The sequence below is a fragment of the Mchenga conophoros genome, linkage group LG11 (genome assembly GCF_057382185.1).
Source record: "Mchenga conophoros isolate Kocher_MC1m ecotype Shallow Benthic linkage group LG11, M_conophoros_male_GT1.1, whole genome shotgun sequence".
In the NCBI taxonomy this organism is placed as follows: domain Eukaryota; kingdom Metazoa; phylum Chordata; class Actinopteri; order Cichliformes; family Cichlidae; genus Mchenga; species Mchenga conophoros.
This window is the reverse complement of record NC_140536.1, coordinates 20,322,041-20,336,319: the sequence shown is the minus strand read 5'-3', so window position 1 is coordinate 20,336,319 and position 14,279 is coordinate 20,322,041. Positions and strand designations below refer to the sequence as shown.

Here is a 14,279-nt window from a genome sequence, read left to right as displayed (position 1 = left end):
TGGTAAAATAGAGCACGTCACTTTGAAAACTTTACACCTTTTTTTTGTAGTTTTGTTTTTTCGTTGTACTTGTTCAATGTGTGTGAGTAAAGTACAAAAGAACTCTTTTTTTCCCCACGCACGACTCTTTACCATCAGATTTTGTTCGTTTTTTTTTTCTCACATGGAATTACTATTCATAGTTATTCAAATACTTATTAACATCATCATCGTCATCATCTGTAGTATTATTAACACCAAAAAAGTAAAAGCAGGTAACCTTGCAGAGAAAAACAGACACAGTGCAGGGAAGGAGGGAGAGGAAGGGGAGGAGGGAGAGAAGGAAGGGAGTGTAGAGGGAGTATGGACTCACAACAGGAACATCTCTAACCGGTACATGCTATCAACAAGCGACAAAGAGGATGGAGCCTCAGCTTTTGAAACAGAAGATATTGTTGTCAGTGGACAGTCTCTTGCTGCTTCAGAACACTGGAGCGTAGTCGAGGCTTCTGGGAGATGTTGTTCTTCCCGAGGCAACTTGAAGTCGCCAGCATGGCCTCTGTACTGCATATATTTACACTGGGTGGGAAGCGTAGGGAGGGAGGGAGGGAGGAGGAGACATAGAGCAGAGAACACTACAGCGATGCGAGGGGGGACTAGACAGAGCACGCTGAACAGAGGGGTAGTCGGGTAGCTAAAAAGGTTTGGGTAGTGAGCGAGTCTACATGCGAAACCTTAATATAAACTCCCCAAATTACATAGAGGGGTAGTTAAGACTGACGCCATCACCACCCAGCCGTTTTTTTAAAATACATTTTGACATCATTCATAGCAGTTTTTCTGCTACACAGTTAAAAATCAAAAAAACATACGTATGTGTGTGTGAGTATGTAAGGTGTGAGATCAAAGGGTGACAATTCACACAGCCACCAACTGGACAATTTTTAAAAAGGGCACATGACCGCCAGTGCCATATCATAATGCATCATTATCATCATATAATTTCATTAAATATCCACCGTAACATTGTGATTTCACGTATAATTTCCATAAGGCAAACATTGTAGGTCAGTCAATAGTCTATGTAATATATTACATAAATGATCTTCCGCTTGTTAGATAATCTATTTTGTTGTTGATCACTAACACAATTATCTTTAATATACACTCTCTATTAACATCAGCCCAGTGGTAATAATGGGAAAAACAAAGAGGCTAAGTACCAAGTCAGAGAAATCTGCAAGGCATTCTGGGAAACAAAAGGAAAGACTGTACGTGTGTGAGGGAAAGAGTGAGAGAAAGAGATAATGAGTGTGAGCTGACCTTAAAATTCAATTGAGGGCGCTGGGTGGGGGTGGGGGATTGGGCGGGTGGGGTGAGGTGATGGGGGGAGTTTTGTGTTTGATGCAATGATTCAATGGCTCCTGGAATAATGCATATTCTTTTTGTTCACAGTGATGGGTTCGCAATTAAAGAATTTCATTTCCGTTTTCCTTCCGTTGAGTGGGAGAGAGGGCGGGGAGGGAGAGGTGGGGTGCTCAGGGACGTTTCCAGGTGGAGTTTGATCATTACACCTTCAGCAGAAGAGCAGCAGAGAGGGAAACCCAAACGCACACGATGACACTTATCCCTGCGTGTAAACCGGTCCCTCGCCCCTGTAGGGCCCCCGGTCCTGGACAGAGAGAATGGAAAGAAGAGGAGAGGGGAGCACAGGGGGGCAGCGGGGAAACGCATTGTTAAAAACACAAAGAACGCTACAACCAAAATGAGGAGTCTATTTCTGTGACAGCCTGTATAAATTTTTAAACATATTACAGTTAATTAACAGAATTAATTCTGATACTCTGGCATAATTACTGTAAACAATGTGTTTTACATTAGGGAAATGGTGTTTCTTGAAATATGAACTACATTTCCTATTTTCTAAGTGCTAGGAAAAGGCGGGGGGGGGGGGGGGGGGGGTGTATTTGTTTTTGCGATGAAACAGCCGAGCTTTTGGTCTCATTTGATATCACTGTGTACTTAGTAGGGAAATGGTAATCAGCACGTAGTACTGTGCAAAAGTTTTGATCCACCCCTCTGACCCCTACCTGGCTATTTTCAGGAGAATGGTTTTTTTGTTGTTGTTGTTTTTTTGTTAAGCCAACTGTGAGCACTGACCTCTGAACCATTCAAGCACAACTAAAGCTGCCTAACTGTGTCTTTAGGCACTTTTTTAGTAGCAGCCTGTTGATAAAGCATAATGTGTTCCTCTTTATGTAGTTCAACGTTTTAGACAACATAGATCGAAAGACATAAAATAGTATTTTTGCACTAATAAGGTGATTAACAAAGAGCTATTAAGTAAAATCTTGATATAGTGTGCAGTGTGTTCTTAAAAAATCTGAGGAAACTGGAAAAGTAGAGGACAAAAGGGCAAGTGACTGAACAGTAACTGAGAGCCACGTCCTCAAGAAATAGGAAAAATCCATCAAAGACTCGACATAGAAACTGAGAGAATGTTTGGTTGAAATATCTACACAGGAAGTGAGTTCAAAACACACTGTTAGCCAGTGGTGTTGGAGAGCTTGTGAATGCTGATGGAATTACGAACACTGAAAAGTACCATCAGATTTTGAGCAAACATGCAATCCATCTTGAAAGTGTCTGATTTTCAGCGTGGCAATGATACCAAACACACTGGCAAAAGAGTAAAAGAATACCTGGATAGAAAACACACAATCGAGTACTATCAGTTGTGGACCTTGACGTTCCTGAAGGGTCATTTTCACAGAGAACGGAATAAAAAGCGGCCAACATCCAAAGAAGAGCTTTGAATGTCCTTCAAGAACCCTGGAGAACTGTTCTTTAAGACTACTCAAAGAAATGACAAAAAAAACTTGCTTAAGAGAATTCAGGCTGTGTTTAAAAGTAAAGGTGGTTTTACCAAATACTGACTTTCAAGGTTGTTACAATTTTACTCTAACAATGTAGTTCGTGCCTTATATACTGTATTCACATTTATATTTGCATGTTTCAGTAAATCACTGCACCTTATCAAAAGATAAGGGGTGGGTTAATTTTAAAAGAAAGTAACGCTATTAAACCAACATTTAATATATTCAAATGACACTGAAAAGCCAGAAATGGATGCACGTTTCGTCTGATTCTGACATGTCATAACATTCATAATGAAAGGGGCATTTGAAATGAAATTTAGCAATTAATAATATTACCAGTTTGACATATCCAAATATTCACCATGAGGTCTAAATTATTACATTTCTTAATTTAGCGACACAAATATACTCAGTGTCAAGTTACAACCCATGAAAAGCTTGCATGAAACATGTTCAGGGTTGACATATTAAATGTAAATAACATTCATCACGCTTCACTCCATTTAGCCTGTCAAACAGCGAAACAGTGCAACACTGCTGGCGCTGGAAACCCACACAACGTGTGACCCAGATAAATTATTCATTTTTACACCTGTGTGTTAAAAGCAAGGGGAAAAAAGGCTATTGTGAAACTTAAGAAAGTTAAAGTGGTTCATCTGAAGTTGCAAAGCCATTAAATGCTGGAGTGATAACCTAAAACTGGATTAATAGTACAGGGACAGGCTAAGCAGGAATTCTGTTGTTGGTCCTCCAGGGTGTGTTTTGATTTATAATTTAGTCAGATTCCATCCACAGGTATCACCTCAGTGCTGCTAGGCACATGTGTTGTTTATGATAAGGTGGGCCTGAGATGGGATGTGTAGTCCTATTTTAGAGATGGATCTATGGAGCTTACACGCTGAACCACTATAGATACAGCATAACCTTATTAAAGAGGAACAGTCATGAATAAAAGTTAATACAGCAGCTTATTCAATGTAACTCAGCATACCATCAAGAATATGGTACTTGCAGTAAGGCACTGCATAATGCTTGAATGGGCAACTGTAAGAACCCTTAATTAACCCACTCTTGTGCTTTTATGTAGTCTACTAGGTTTCAAAAATCTAACCTGGTGGCTTATAAAGTATCAGTGTGAAGTGAAACCTAGTACAGACTGCCAATGGTCTCAGTAATGGACTCATTGGTAGGGGGTAATTATGATAATATGCCAATTTTGATGTGATAGTGGTTGTTGATGTTAAAATGCTGCATGTGGCACCTTTAAATGCTGAAACAATCTGTATGAAAGCAGGGAAAGAAAGTCAGGGAAGGCAATGACAGTGAGGGACAGGGTATGAATAGAAATGCCACAAAGGTATCCGATTATGCTGCGATTTTCTGTGCCCGGTCCAGAACAGAAAGGAGTTTGTTGTGTTCTAATGATGGCAGGAGGAGATTAGGAAGGAAAAAGGAGGCAGAAGGACAGATGATGGAGAGATAGGCTGACAGAAGTGGCAGCGGTGGTGGAAAAAGAGAGCAGGAAGATATATGGGTCTGACGGAGGAGTGAGTCATTGAAGGGAGACTGGCCGAGATAATGGGCACGGGAATGAAAGAAGAAAGGGGATAGATGAAGGACTCACTTAAGATGGTAATGCTGAATGCACCAAAGGGGGGGTGGGGGGTGTCGGGAAATGGAAGGGTAGGAAATCGCTCATTGGGGACGGTTAATGTGAATTGGGCTCCGAGAGAAATGACAACTTCTTGGGTAACGGGACAGAGTCGAGCGACAGTCTGTGTGTGTGCGTGCAGACGGGAATGTGTACGGACGAGAGACGGAGAGTTTGAAGGAACTCGGGGAAGAGAGATGGTAATATACGCAAGCAAAGCTTTAATGGGGCGGAGAATAACGAAAATGGGAAGGAGGCAGGAAGAGGCTGTGAAAATGCTGTGCTGTGTGCAGAGCGTAAACAGAGTGGGCGAAGAGGGAAAAACAGTATGTCATTGCATATAATTTTGTGGTAGTGGGTCATGCGTGTTTCAAGTCTTGCACGATGATTGATGTCAAACGTAAGTGTATTTTTGAAATCTCTTTGCATACATATACCCTGCTGTGTGCTGAAGCCCCTGCGTTTAGTTAGTCGTGTGTGATAACTTACTAAACAGCAGCATACTGGCGTTGGAAGCCCCCAGACGGTTTGAGGCAAAGCAGGTGTAGTTGCCAAAATGTTTCTCTGTCACATTGGTGAATAGCAACAGCGAGCGTGTCTTCTCATTTTTGATCCTTAGGGTGTTGTCACTCTCTACCGGCCTGGGTAGCCATCGTGCAGTAACAAAAGCAAAGGGAGAAAGTAGAAAGGAAAGACAAGAAAATTGGTGACAGAAAATAACATCACACTCGAGTCAGTGTGAACAAGAAACTTTTTGCTCAGAGAGACGAACGTGCAAAATAGCCCTCATCTCTATGTTCTGTCTCACCTTGTAGTCTCAGCCCATAAATGACTGATACCTCCTATTGGGGCCTATTATACTCTATTAACAACTCTCTCTGGCTAGCAAAGCCTTGTCTAAGTACTTCTGTGTCGTGCTTCGCCTGATGCCAAATCACCCTGACTCCTCTACGCTCTCTGGGACCTTTTACAAACTTGGAGGGGCAGTTTATGTGTCTGTAATATAGAGGAAATATGTTGCCAACAAGCTAATATTTCTCTGGAGATGGCAATATATACATGATTATCTCAGATATATACTAATGCCAGAGGTTAGGTACATCAGCAGCAGCCAAAACCACATCTACAGTACATGGCTGAAAAATGAATTCTCTGTCTGAAAATGTTCAATTTGAACCATTCTCTTATGAGAATGAAGACACAAAATTACCCAAATTTTATGAATAATGTTTCCTTATTCTGGGGGTTTTAAAACAAAAATGCAAAAGAAGATGAATACATTATTGAGTTTTAAATGGCTAAATCTGTTTTCTTTCTCCCCCCTCTTCTCTAACCTGCTGCGCACTGGATGGATTTTAATAATCCTCAAGTCACATTTTAATTATTGCATTTTTTTTTTTTGTTACTGTTTATCGACAGATGGTTAAAAAAAAACAGTGGTTTGGCTGTGGCTTATAATTACTCCCTCTAACCAGACAAACTGTTACTTTTGTGGCGCTGCACTGAGTTGTCAACCAATCAAATCAATGCCACAAAACAAAAACACGAGTTAATGACACCTGCAAGTTGTTTGCTTAACATAACCCCTTGGGGAAAAGCATTTTCTATAAAGCTTCAACTCATGTATATATATATAAAAAAGGATATTTTAAATGTGGATCATAGATCGTATGTAAAAGATGGAGATGAGCAACCATGAGTTTACCCACTCGTGTGTGGGTTTAGGTTGTGAAACAGGACATGACTAAATCTGCATGAGAGCTGAAGTTCCCCTCAGGCATTTGCAGCCAACGCTAGCGATGTCTTTCTAGCTTGATAAGCAGGGCGCACCTGTAATTCACTGTGATATTAAATGGAATGCTGATTTGGCGAGCAAATATCAGGCTTCAAACAGGTACACCTGCCTCAACCAGCGTATACGTGATCTTCGCCCAGTCTGCCTATTCCGTGTAAGTAGAACAGTACCAAATGTTATAACTGAAAGATTCAGGAGGCTTCATAGCAGACAAATTGGCACCTAAATTGACAGTGTTCTCACCTATGATCATCCCTGTACCACTCAAAGGAGGCCGGCGGGACTGCCATGGCTTCACAGCGCAAGATGGCTGTCTTCCCCAAATGGGCTGGCATGTTTTTCATGTCTGTGATCATGGGAGGGTCTGGTAGAGAAGGATAGGAGAAAACACAAACAGAGAGACTGGAATGAGTAATGTGTATACATTTAGCTTCACTTCAACCAAAAAGGCAGGTCTAGCCACAAGGTTAAAAAGCACCTGCAGAGAACAAATTTAAAATGTATACATAATAAAGCATCTAAATCATTAACATATATTATTAATACATCACTGTGGACATGGAGTTCATTTTGTGCAGCGCACAGGTGGGATACTTACAGTTGACTGTGACTATGACCTTACGCTGGTCTGGAGGGGCCACACCATTGTTGGTGATACATTCGTAGTCCTGCGCCTGCTGCCTTGTGATCTCTGTGATCTCCAGGAACTCCCCCTCACGCAATGTCCCATCTATTAGGTAGAAGTCAAAGGTCACTAAAAATCATATGCAAGGTGATGCAGGCAACTGATTTAAGCTTTTTTAGCTGAGGCTAATGTCATTTGAGAGGCCAAGATGCACATATTAGATGACAACATATAATGCATTATTCAAGAACATTTACAAGAAGTGACGTTGGGCTGACCTTGGTTACTACTTAAGTTGTGGTTAACACATTCGCCCTACATGTGAAAGACTCACAGTTTGAGACCAAGATGAGACACAAAAACAGCCTCAGGGGGTCAAAACCAAGCGCTCGGCCCGAGCTTGGATAAATGGGAGGTCTGTATCAGGAAGGGCACCTGGTGTGAAATCTGACCCCATGGCAAATAAAGGAACAGCTGAATGTCCATTCTTTTATTATCAATACTCAAATGGCAACTTCCTCATGTATTTATTGTTTATCGCAATTTAGAAATATTAATTTGGATTATAGAAAAACCTCAAATAGTTAACAATGCAACAATACAGTGCATGATGATACTTATTATGAGCATTAAGGTGTGCATAATTACGAAAAAAATATTATAATTCAATTTTTATCTCCTGGCCCAAATGCTCATTTCTTCAGTTGATGTTTTCGCACATGCAAAGTAAGTAAACACAATGTGACAGCAGTGACTCTTTTACTACTTTTATACTGTCGGGGGAAATTGTAAGCTTTGCTTTCTAAGCGTTGGACACACTGGGAAGGGGGGGGGGGGGGGACTGCTCATTCACCACATTACGCGGCGAGCAAGAATATTTGGCGGTTATTTGATGTTGACAAACTCCCAGGTGAACAAAAAAAACAAATTAGTCAGTCTCACACTTTCAGTCTTTTTCCTTGGGCGACAAAACAGCCACAGAATCTCTTCAGAGAGGAGAGTCGAGGGGACAGGCTACAAGTTATTGCTCCTTCATGTGAGGGAATGGATGCTGTGGGTGTTATTGGTTCGACAGTGGAAAAGAGAGCGAGGGAGAAAGAGTGCAAGGAGAAGAAGAATGATAGCGAGCGTGCACCCCCTCCTCCTGTAAGCACAGCAGCCAGCTGTCTCGCAGCCTCCGAAACCATTAGGCCTTTTTTTTTTGCCTTTACCCCATTAAAGAAGTCAGACTGTGGAACACAACATAATATATAATCTCACCACTAACAAGGAAATCCAGCTCTTAAATTGCTGCACACTTTCCCCTTTCAAAGCCCCCACCCAGTTCCCAAAACACACAAACCAAGTCACTGTCAATCAGCAGACCTTTACTTCCCTTAACAAACACACAAACAGCTCCTGAGTACGTTTGAGAGGAACACCAACGCAAACACGCACACATAAAAAAGACGCTAAACGCCACGATTATTCCTGTCAGAGATTAGCGTGGCGGTTCTAATTGAAGATTATACTGGAGGATTATTAGTGCGGCTACTGAGCTGGAGACGATTATTTGCAGCTGCTGCAGCAGAGGCTGAGCAGCGAGCGACAACCGCCGTGATGGCTGCTTGTGCCACCCGGGTGAGCCGTGGTTGATGGGGTGGGGTGGGTGAGATGTTATTCACTCATTCGATTAGTCTAATAAATATTGCTCTCTTGTGACATCTCTGTCAAGCAGGCAGAGCACCCAGCTTTGCAAGGAGGAGGGAGCTGTGGCAGCGTAGAGGGAAGAAGGAGAAGAGATAGAATCAGACAACTAACACTGGAGAAATTACACACGAGGCTGTTACAGGTGACGAAAGAAATCAAAAGGACAAAGCAAAGAATAAAAAAACCCGAGAGCAATCGAGTTATAAATTGAGAATTACAGACACAGAGTGTGGTAATTTGACAGCGATACCGTGTAAGAGACTGAAAGAGATACACAGATGTACAGATAAAGAAAAAAGGAGAGAAATGGCAACATAACGAGAGAAACAGTGACAGATGTCAGGTTGGTTATTTGATATTAGGTTTTTTTCATGGACTTTTCATCCATAGCATCTATGTATGATGTAATATCGCAAAGCAGTCCTTGCACTCCCCCTTTATTCCCCTCCCTCTCCATCCCCTGAGATCTCTGGACCTGCATTGCACACCTCTCTCCACTTTGGTGGGAGATCATATCTGAGCGGAGCCGGCCCTTGGCACTCCCACAATGGTCTGTAAAATACAGCTCCATGAACCACTTATGGCTTTTGAAGGAGCCTGACTCCTGACCACCAGAGATAGTTGGATTGCACCTTGGAAGAGACAGGGTTTGTGAATAAGAGGGGGGAAAAGGATCAAGAGTTCTGGCCCGCAACAGTGAAACCGTGCTCTATTTCCCCGGCAGCACTTTGAGCTTGACTAGACTACCAGGGCACTTGATTTCTCAGCTCCTCTTATCCATTTCCATTACAAAAACTACAGTCAAGGCAGAGTGGTCTGATGTGAGGTTAAAACAGAGATGGGTGGGCAGTCTAACAAATGATAAAACCAGTCATTCTGGTAGCATACAGCAGCTGTAATGTGTGTCAATTGATCTAAATGATACAGTAGAATTTCAAGGCCAGTGCACCCCAGTGCTTTACACGTGTATGACTAAAATTCCTCAAGAACACTTCAAATTGTTTTTCCCATGTTTTTTCCTGCACTTTGGATCTGCGAAATGTTGCTTGATCAGCAATGGACTTAAATTTCAAGCTCCTTTTTGATCGTGGGATGTAAAAACAAAGGACAACCTATTAACATTTGCTACATTTCACAGTTCCCAGGTCTTTTGGGGGACTCATTAAATATTTGGAAGCAATTTTTTAAAGTTTTACTGTGTTTAGAATGAACAAATGTGCTCATAGCTGGGAAAGTATTATGATTTGAGGAAATAGATTAACAGATTGTTAAATCAAGATATAACGCAGTCCAAGTCTTGCACGTTAACACAAATCCATAAACATTTGTTTATGAAAGCACAGTGTCCGACATATATGCTTAGTGGAAACACTTCACAGTTGAAAAAATAAAGGTGCTTCTGGGAACACTGTTTGCCCACCTGTTGACTGGAAGCCATCAGACTTCTTTCCTCCTTTCCAGTTACCTAATTTCCCCACCCACCTGCACACATGCTCCTTATTCCCAAATTACATGTGCATGATAAATTGTACTCAGTATTCAGTGTTCTTGCCAACATACACAGGTCATCTGACAGTCATCTATCATCTAGTCATCTATCCTTTATTGTACCCATATAGTGTTTAAGCCTGTCGCCCATTTGGATTTGTTTCCCTCTGCTTACCGCCTTCCTGTTGCCAGCCTTCGAACTGAATTGGAGCCAAACAAACCATATTTTAATTATGACGGCACTGCTGTTGAGTTTAGCATCCCAGCCCATAGAACACCTACCAGAAATATCAAAGCCCAATCTACTGCCATCAACTGTAACTAACCTATTTATATATTCTATAAGCATACGCAACAATTATACTTATCATCCTGTCCGAGAGTTTTAGTTGGCACCAAAAGAATATCACCTTCCTTCCACAGCCATAAGCATCTATTCTAAGACTGTGTTACTGCAGGATTTAATGGATGGTACGTCAAATGATAAGCCTGGGCTGTGCTGGTGTATTTAACTGGATAAGACAAAATGCCTGTATGCCTCTGTGTGGGTCAACTGATGGATGCCAGAGAGAGTGAATGGGTGCAAAAGATTGTATCTGTGCTTCTGGTGAAGATGAAGGAGACGGCGGCTGCAAATAACAGCGCCGAGCGGTATTACTATCTGTATGTGAATAAGGAGTCTGGTAGCTGCAGAGGGGTCAAAGACTTTTAGCATATCCCCCTCATCCCCCTCACCTTTCAGGTGGTTCTCCTCCTCCTATTCTACCACGTCTTGGTGTACTGCATACGCATTTTCTGCTCAACTTTCAACTCCTCTTCTCACTGCCCCTCCCTGCAGTTTCTCTATGCAGTCTCTGAGTAATGGGGACAGATGGCCGGCAGCTTCTTGCTGTTTCTTTGGGCTCGACCCCCCTCCTTTCTCTACCACCCCTGGTCCTCTGCAACTGATGGCTTGGTTGCAGAGACTCCTACGGAATAGCAATGTGGGCCCTATCTCTTTCTCTGCAAGCAGAGGGGTTATAGGGGGGTGGGGAAGCAGTTTGAGTTGGTGGGGTGGTTAGAGAGGGAGGATTATTGCTGAGAGAGGAGAAATGCTGTAGACTTTCAAGAGAGGACAACTGCACAGAGTTTGTGATGTGAGGTTGTGTGCGTGTTTGCTGCAGGTGTGCATTCATGCATGCTTTCCTTTTCTCCTCTATATTTTGTGTGTCTGTGGGTGTGTGTGATCACTCCTGGGTTTGTCCCTCCCTGAGGTACTGTAGTGTACTGTGTAGGTTCATAAGCACTAACTGTACAGCGAAGGACATACTGTTCACAGCATGATAACCCAGTCACAAACAGAAAGAGAGAAGGAACAGGCCTCTGAGTAAGCCCAAAGCTGTCTGTAAGTGCAGCACTACAGTAGGTTGTGCATTTATCGGCAGTATAATTACATCGTGTTCAGTAATTGTTCACACTGACCTATTTATTACTGCTGCTTGCTACTGCATTTGATCTGTGTTGCTACAGCTGTAGTCAGGCTACAAGTTAGCCAATTCTGTTGTGTGAAAAAAAAAGTCTGCAAAAAAGTGCTGAAACCAACAATAAAAAATGAAAAACTGTAAAATAATGATCCTTATTGCTTCGCAGCTTCCTATTATATTCATCTGTCAGTTGCAAAGGATATTATGAAACTTTCTAGCACACATGCTGATATTATAAACAAGAAAGTTCAATTCTGATAATTCACCCATTGTCACAGAGCTCTTAAGCTTCCAGTTTATCCCACAACACAGAAACAGCAAGAAAATAAATTAACATCTCAACCTTTTCTCTGAAAACAAACAGCTGAAACTCTGAGTCATAGCACAGTGGTATATTCAGTACATAGCAATTTTCTTTATGTGTCAAACAGATGAGACAGAAACTACAAATTGCAATTTTGGCAAAAAAGTAAAAGACCAAAAAGTGAACTCTTCAATCTCTAGAGACCAGATAAAGGTTATTTGCTTGACTTTGGACATCGGCGATGACGAAAACGAGAGCTAACATGGAATAATGCTGCGCTGATTAGATCAAATGGACTGACTGACTTCATCTATCAAGATGCGCTTCCTGACCACCCTGAACAAGCTCCAATTCCTCACACCAGAAGAGGTTTAAAATAGCTGATTTGGTGCCAAAAGTGGCTGTTGGCATCACGATGCTGGTTGACAAGGTGGATGAAGACAGATGCTGATGATTACGGGCGGCGCGGTGGGGATAATTACGTATAATGTGTGGTTATTTGGGACAAAACATTGGGACATGGGGAAATGCGGGAGTATGAATTTAAGATGGGGACAAACTAAACAGCTGGGTTTAAGAATGATGACACAGAAGCCAGGGATAAAGACGTGAACATGAGCTGAATGCTGATAAGCTTATAGGCTGGGAGAAAAAAAAGGCTTTAACAGGCGAATGAGTGTCAGGGATGAATGTAAAGGCAGGGAGATAAAGGTGAAGCTGTGAACATTAGATCTCTGTATGTTAAGGCAAGCAAGCACGAAGGGGTAGCTTACATTTCTGTTCTTTCCAGGTGACAGTGGGCTCAGGCCGGCCGACTGCCAGACAATAGAGGTTTACATTCTCTCCCTCGTTCACTGACACATTTTTTGAGATGTTGACGATTCTGGCTGGCACTGAAAAACAAGATCGCACCATTAAAATATGACCTCGAAATACATTATTGATAAGGTACAGCTTTACATCCTATTAAGGTGTTTAACATATGATGCAAATCTCTGCAGCTTAGACAGACACACAATCCGCTGATTAATGATCTATGCTTGAGTGTTTACTGAACTGTGCAACAATATTCTTCCTTCATTCCATTGCAGCAATCCTAAATTCCTGCAAATGGATATTACCATTTCCCTCTCTTGACACTGACTCTAGTTTTGTCTTGAAAAAGAAAGGGCACTTGCAAAAGTGGTACTGGAGGAATGTTTACTTCTACTGTTTCAGTGAGTATGACCACCCCTGAAAACCATTTTGGCCCTAACTCAAAGTGTTGGGGATGCTGTGCATGTAGTTAGTTTGATAACGAGGTGGCCCTTGAATTTAAATAGCCCATTATCATTGTTTTTAATGAGCCTGGCTCTGAGATTGCTTTTTTGTGAGACATCTACCGAAGATACTTTTCTCTATCTTGCTGGAGCTGAATACTTGCAGCAATAAAGTACAGATTGGAGTGGTGGTAAAGCTGCTCCTGCTTGATACACTGACTTGAGGGTGTAATTATTTTGTGTGTTATCAAGCAAGGGTGGGAAATGTGGGCGACTTGGAATTGAGCATTTAATTGGGTATATATGGTCATCTGTGCCAAGCTTTGCACCCTGCAGACAAGAGTGTTACTTGGCTGCAGTGTGATGTGAAATCTCCAGCAAAGCAGATGACATTGTCTCTGCCACCTGTGAGCTTTGAGCCAGACCTCGTGTTTTTATCCCTGTAATTTTTAACCTAATATATCCTATTAAAAGTTTTTGGTCTCAATCTGCCGGTGATGTATGGCTACATTTTGCACTCCGTAGCCCCAAAATATGCATACAATCTGACACATGCAGGGGGAAAAGGCCTTAGATCCATCCTCCAGGCAGTCCTGCATCGATACATCATGTCACTAAGGATCAGTCACACACTCACTCACTTAGCTGCTGACTTGATGACTGAGCTCCAGTCGAGGTCCAGTACTGTCAGTTATTTAGTCAGGCACTTGGACAGCCTCCTGTGTACCTCATCTACTCAACATACAGGCTCATCCATCTGATCTGCCTAACTTTCTGTTTATAAAGACAAGTAATCTTAACAGCCCATATGAAAATAACAAATGGGCTCATCTGTCACTGCACTAGTCTTCCGTCACTGTAGCCACACACACATACACAGGCCAGCTGAGCTTTGAAGACACGAGTAATTTCACATTCATATAAATATAAATACCTTAAACACCAAGACATCATAAACATTAATGACTAAGTTGTCTATCATAGATTTTAGGTATACATTCAATCATGATTTTACAGAAAACTAATGCTGACACACACTGCCATAGAAACCATCTTAATTGCTTCCATGGAAGTCAGACTTCAATCACACCCTCCTGACAGCACTATGTTTGGATGAATAGCAAAAAGCCTAATTAAACTTTTTAAT

At 41.9% G+C, this 14,279-nt stretch overlaps 1 protein-coding gene across 1 annotated transcript in view; it reads right to left on the bottom strand.

Moving 5' to 3' along the window:
• Positions 1–1,337: 1,337 nt before the first annotated feature.
• Positions 1,338–14,279, bottom strand: part of iglon5 (IgLON family member 5) — a 112,516-nt gene continuing 99,574 nt past the window's right edge. Inside the window, exons 4-8 of the mRNA XM_085291396.1 lie at positions 12,647–12,766; positions 6,903–7,034; positions 6,548–6,668; positions 4,999–5,150; positions 1,338–1,651 (exon numbers count right to left, since the gene is read on the bottom strand). Coding sequence (XP_085147522.1) covers positions 1,548–1,651; positions 4,999–5,150; positions 6,548–6,668; positions 6,903–7,034; positions 12,647–12,766 — 629 coding nt within the window. The 3' untranslated portion in view covers positions 1,338–1,547. The remainder of the gene's footprint in view (positions 1,652–4,998; positions 5,151–6,547; positions 6,669–6,902; positions 7,035–12,646; positions 12,767–14,279) is intronic.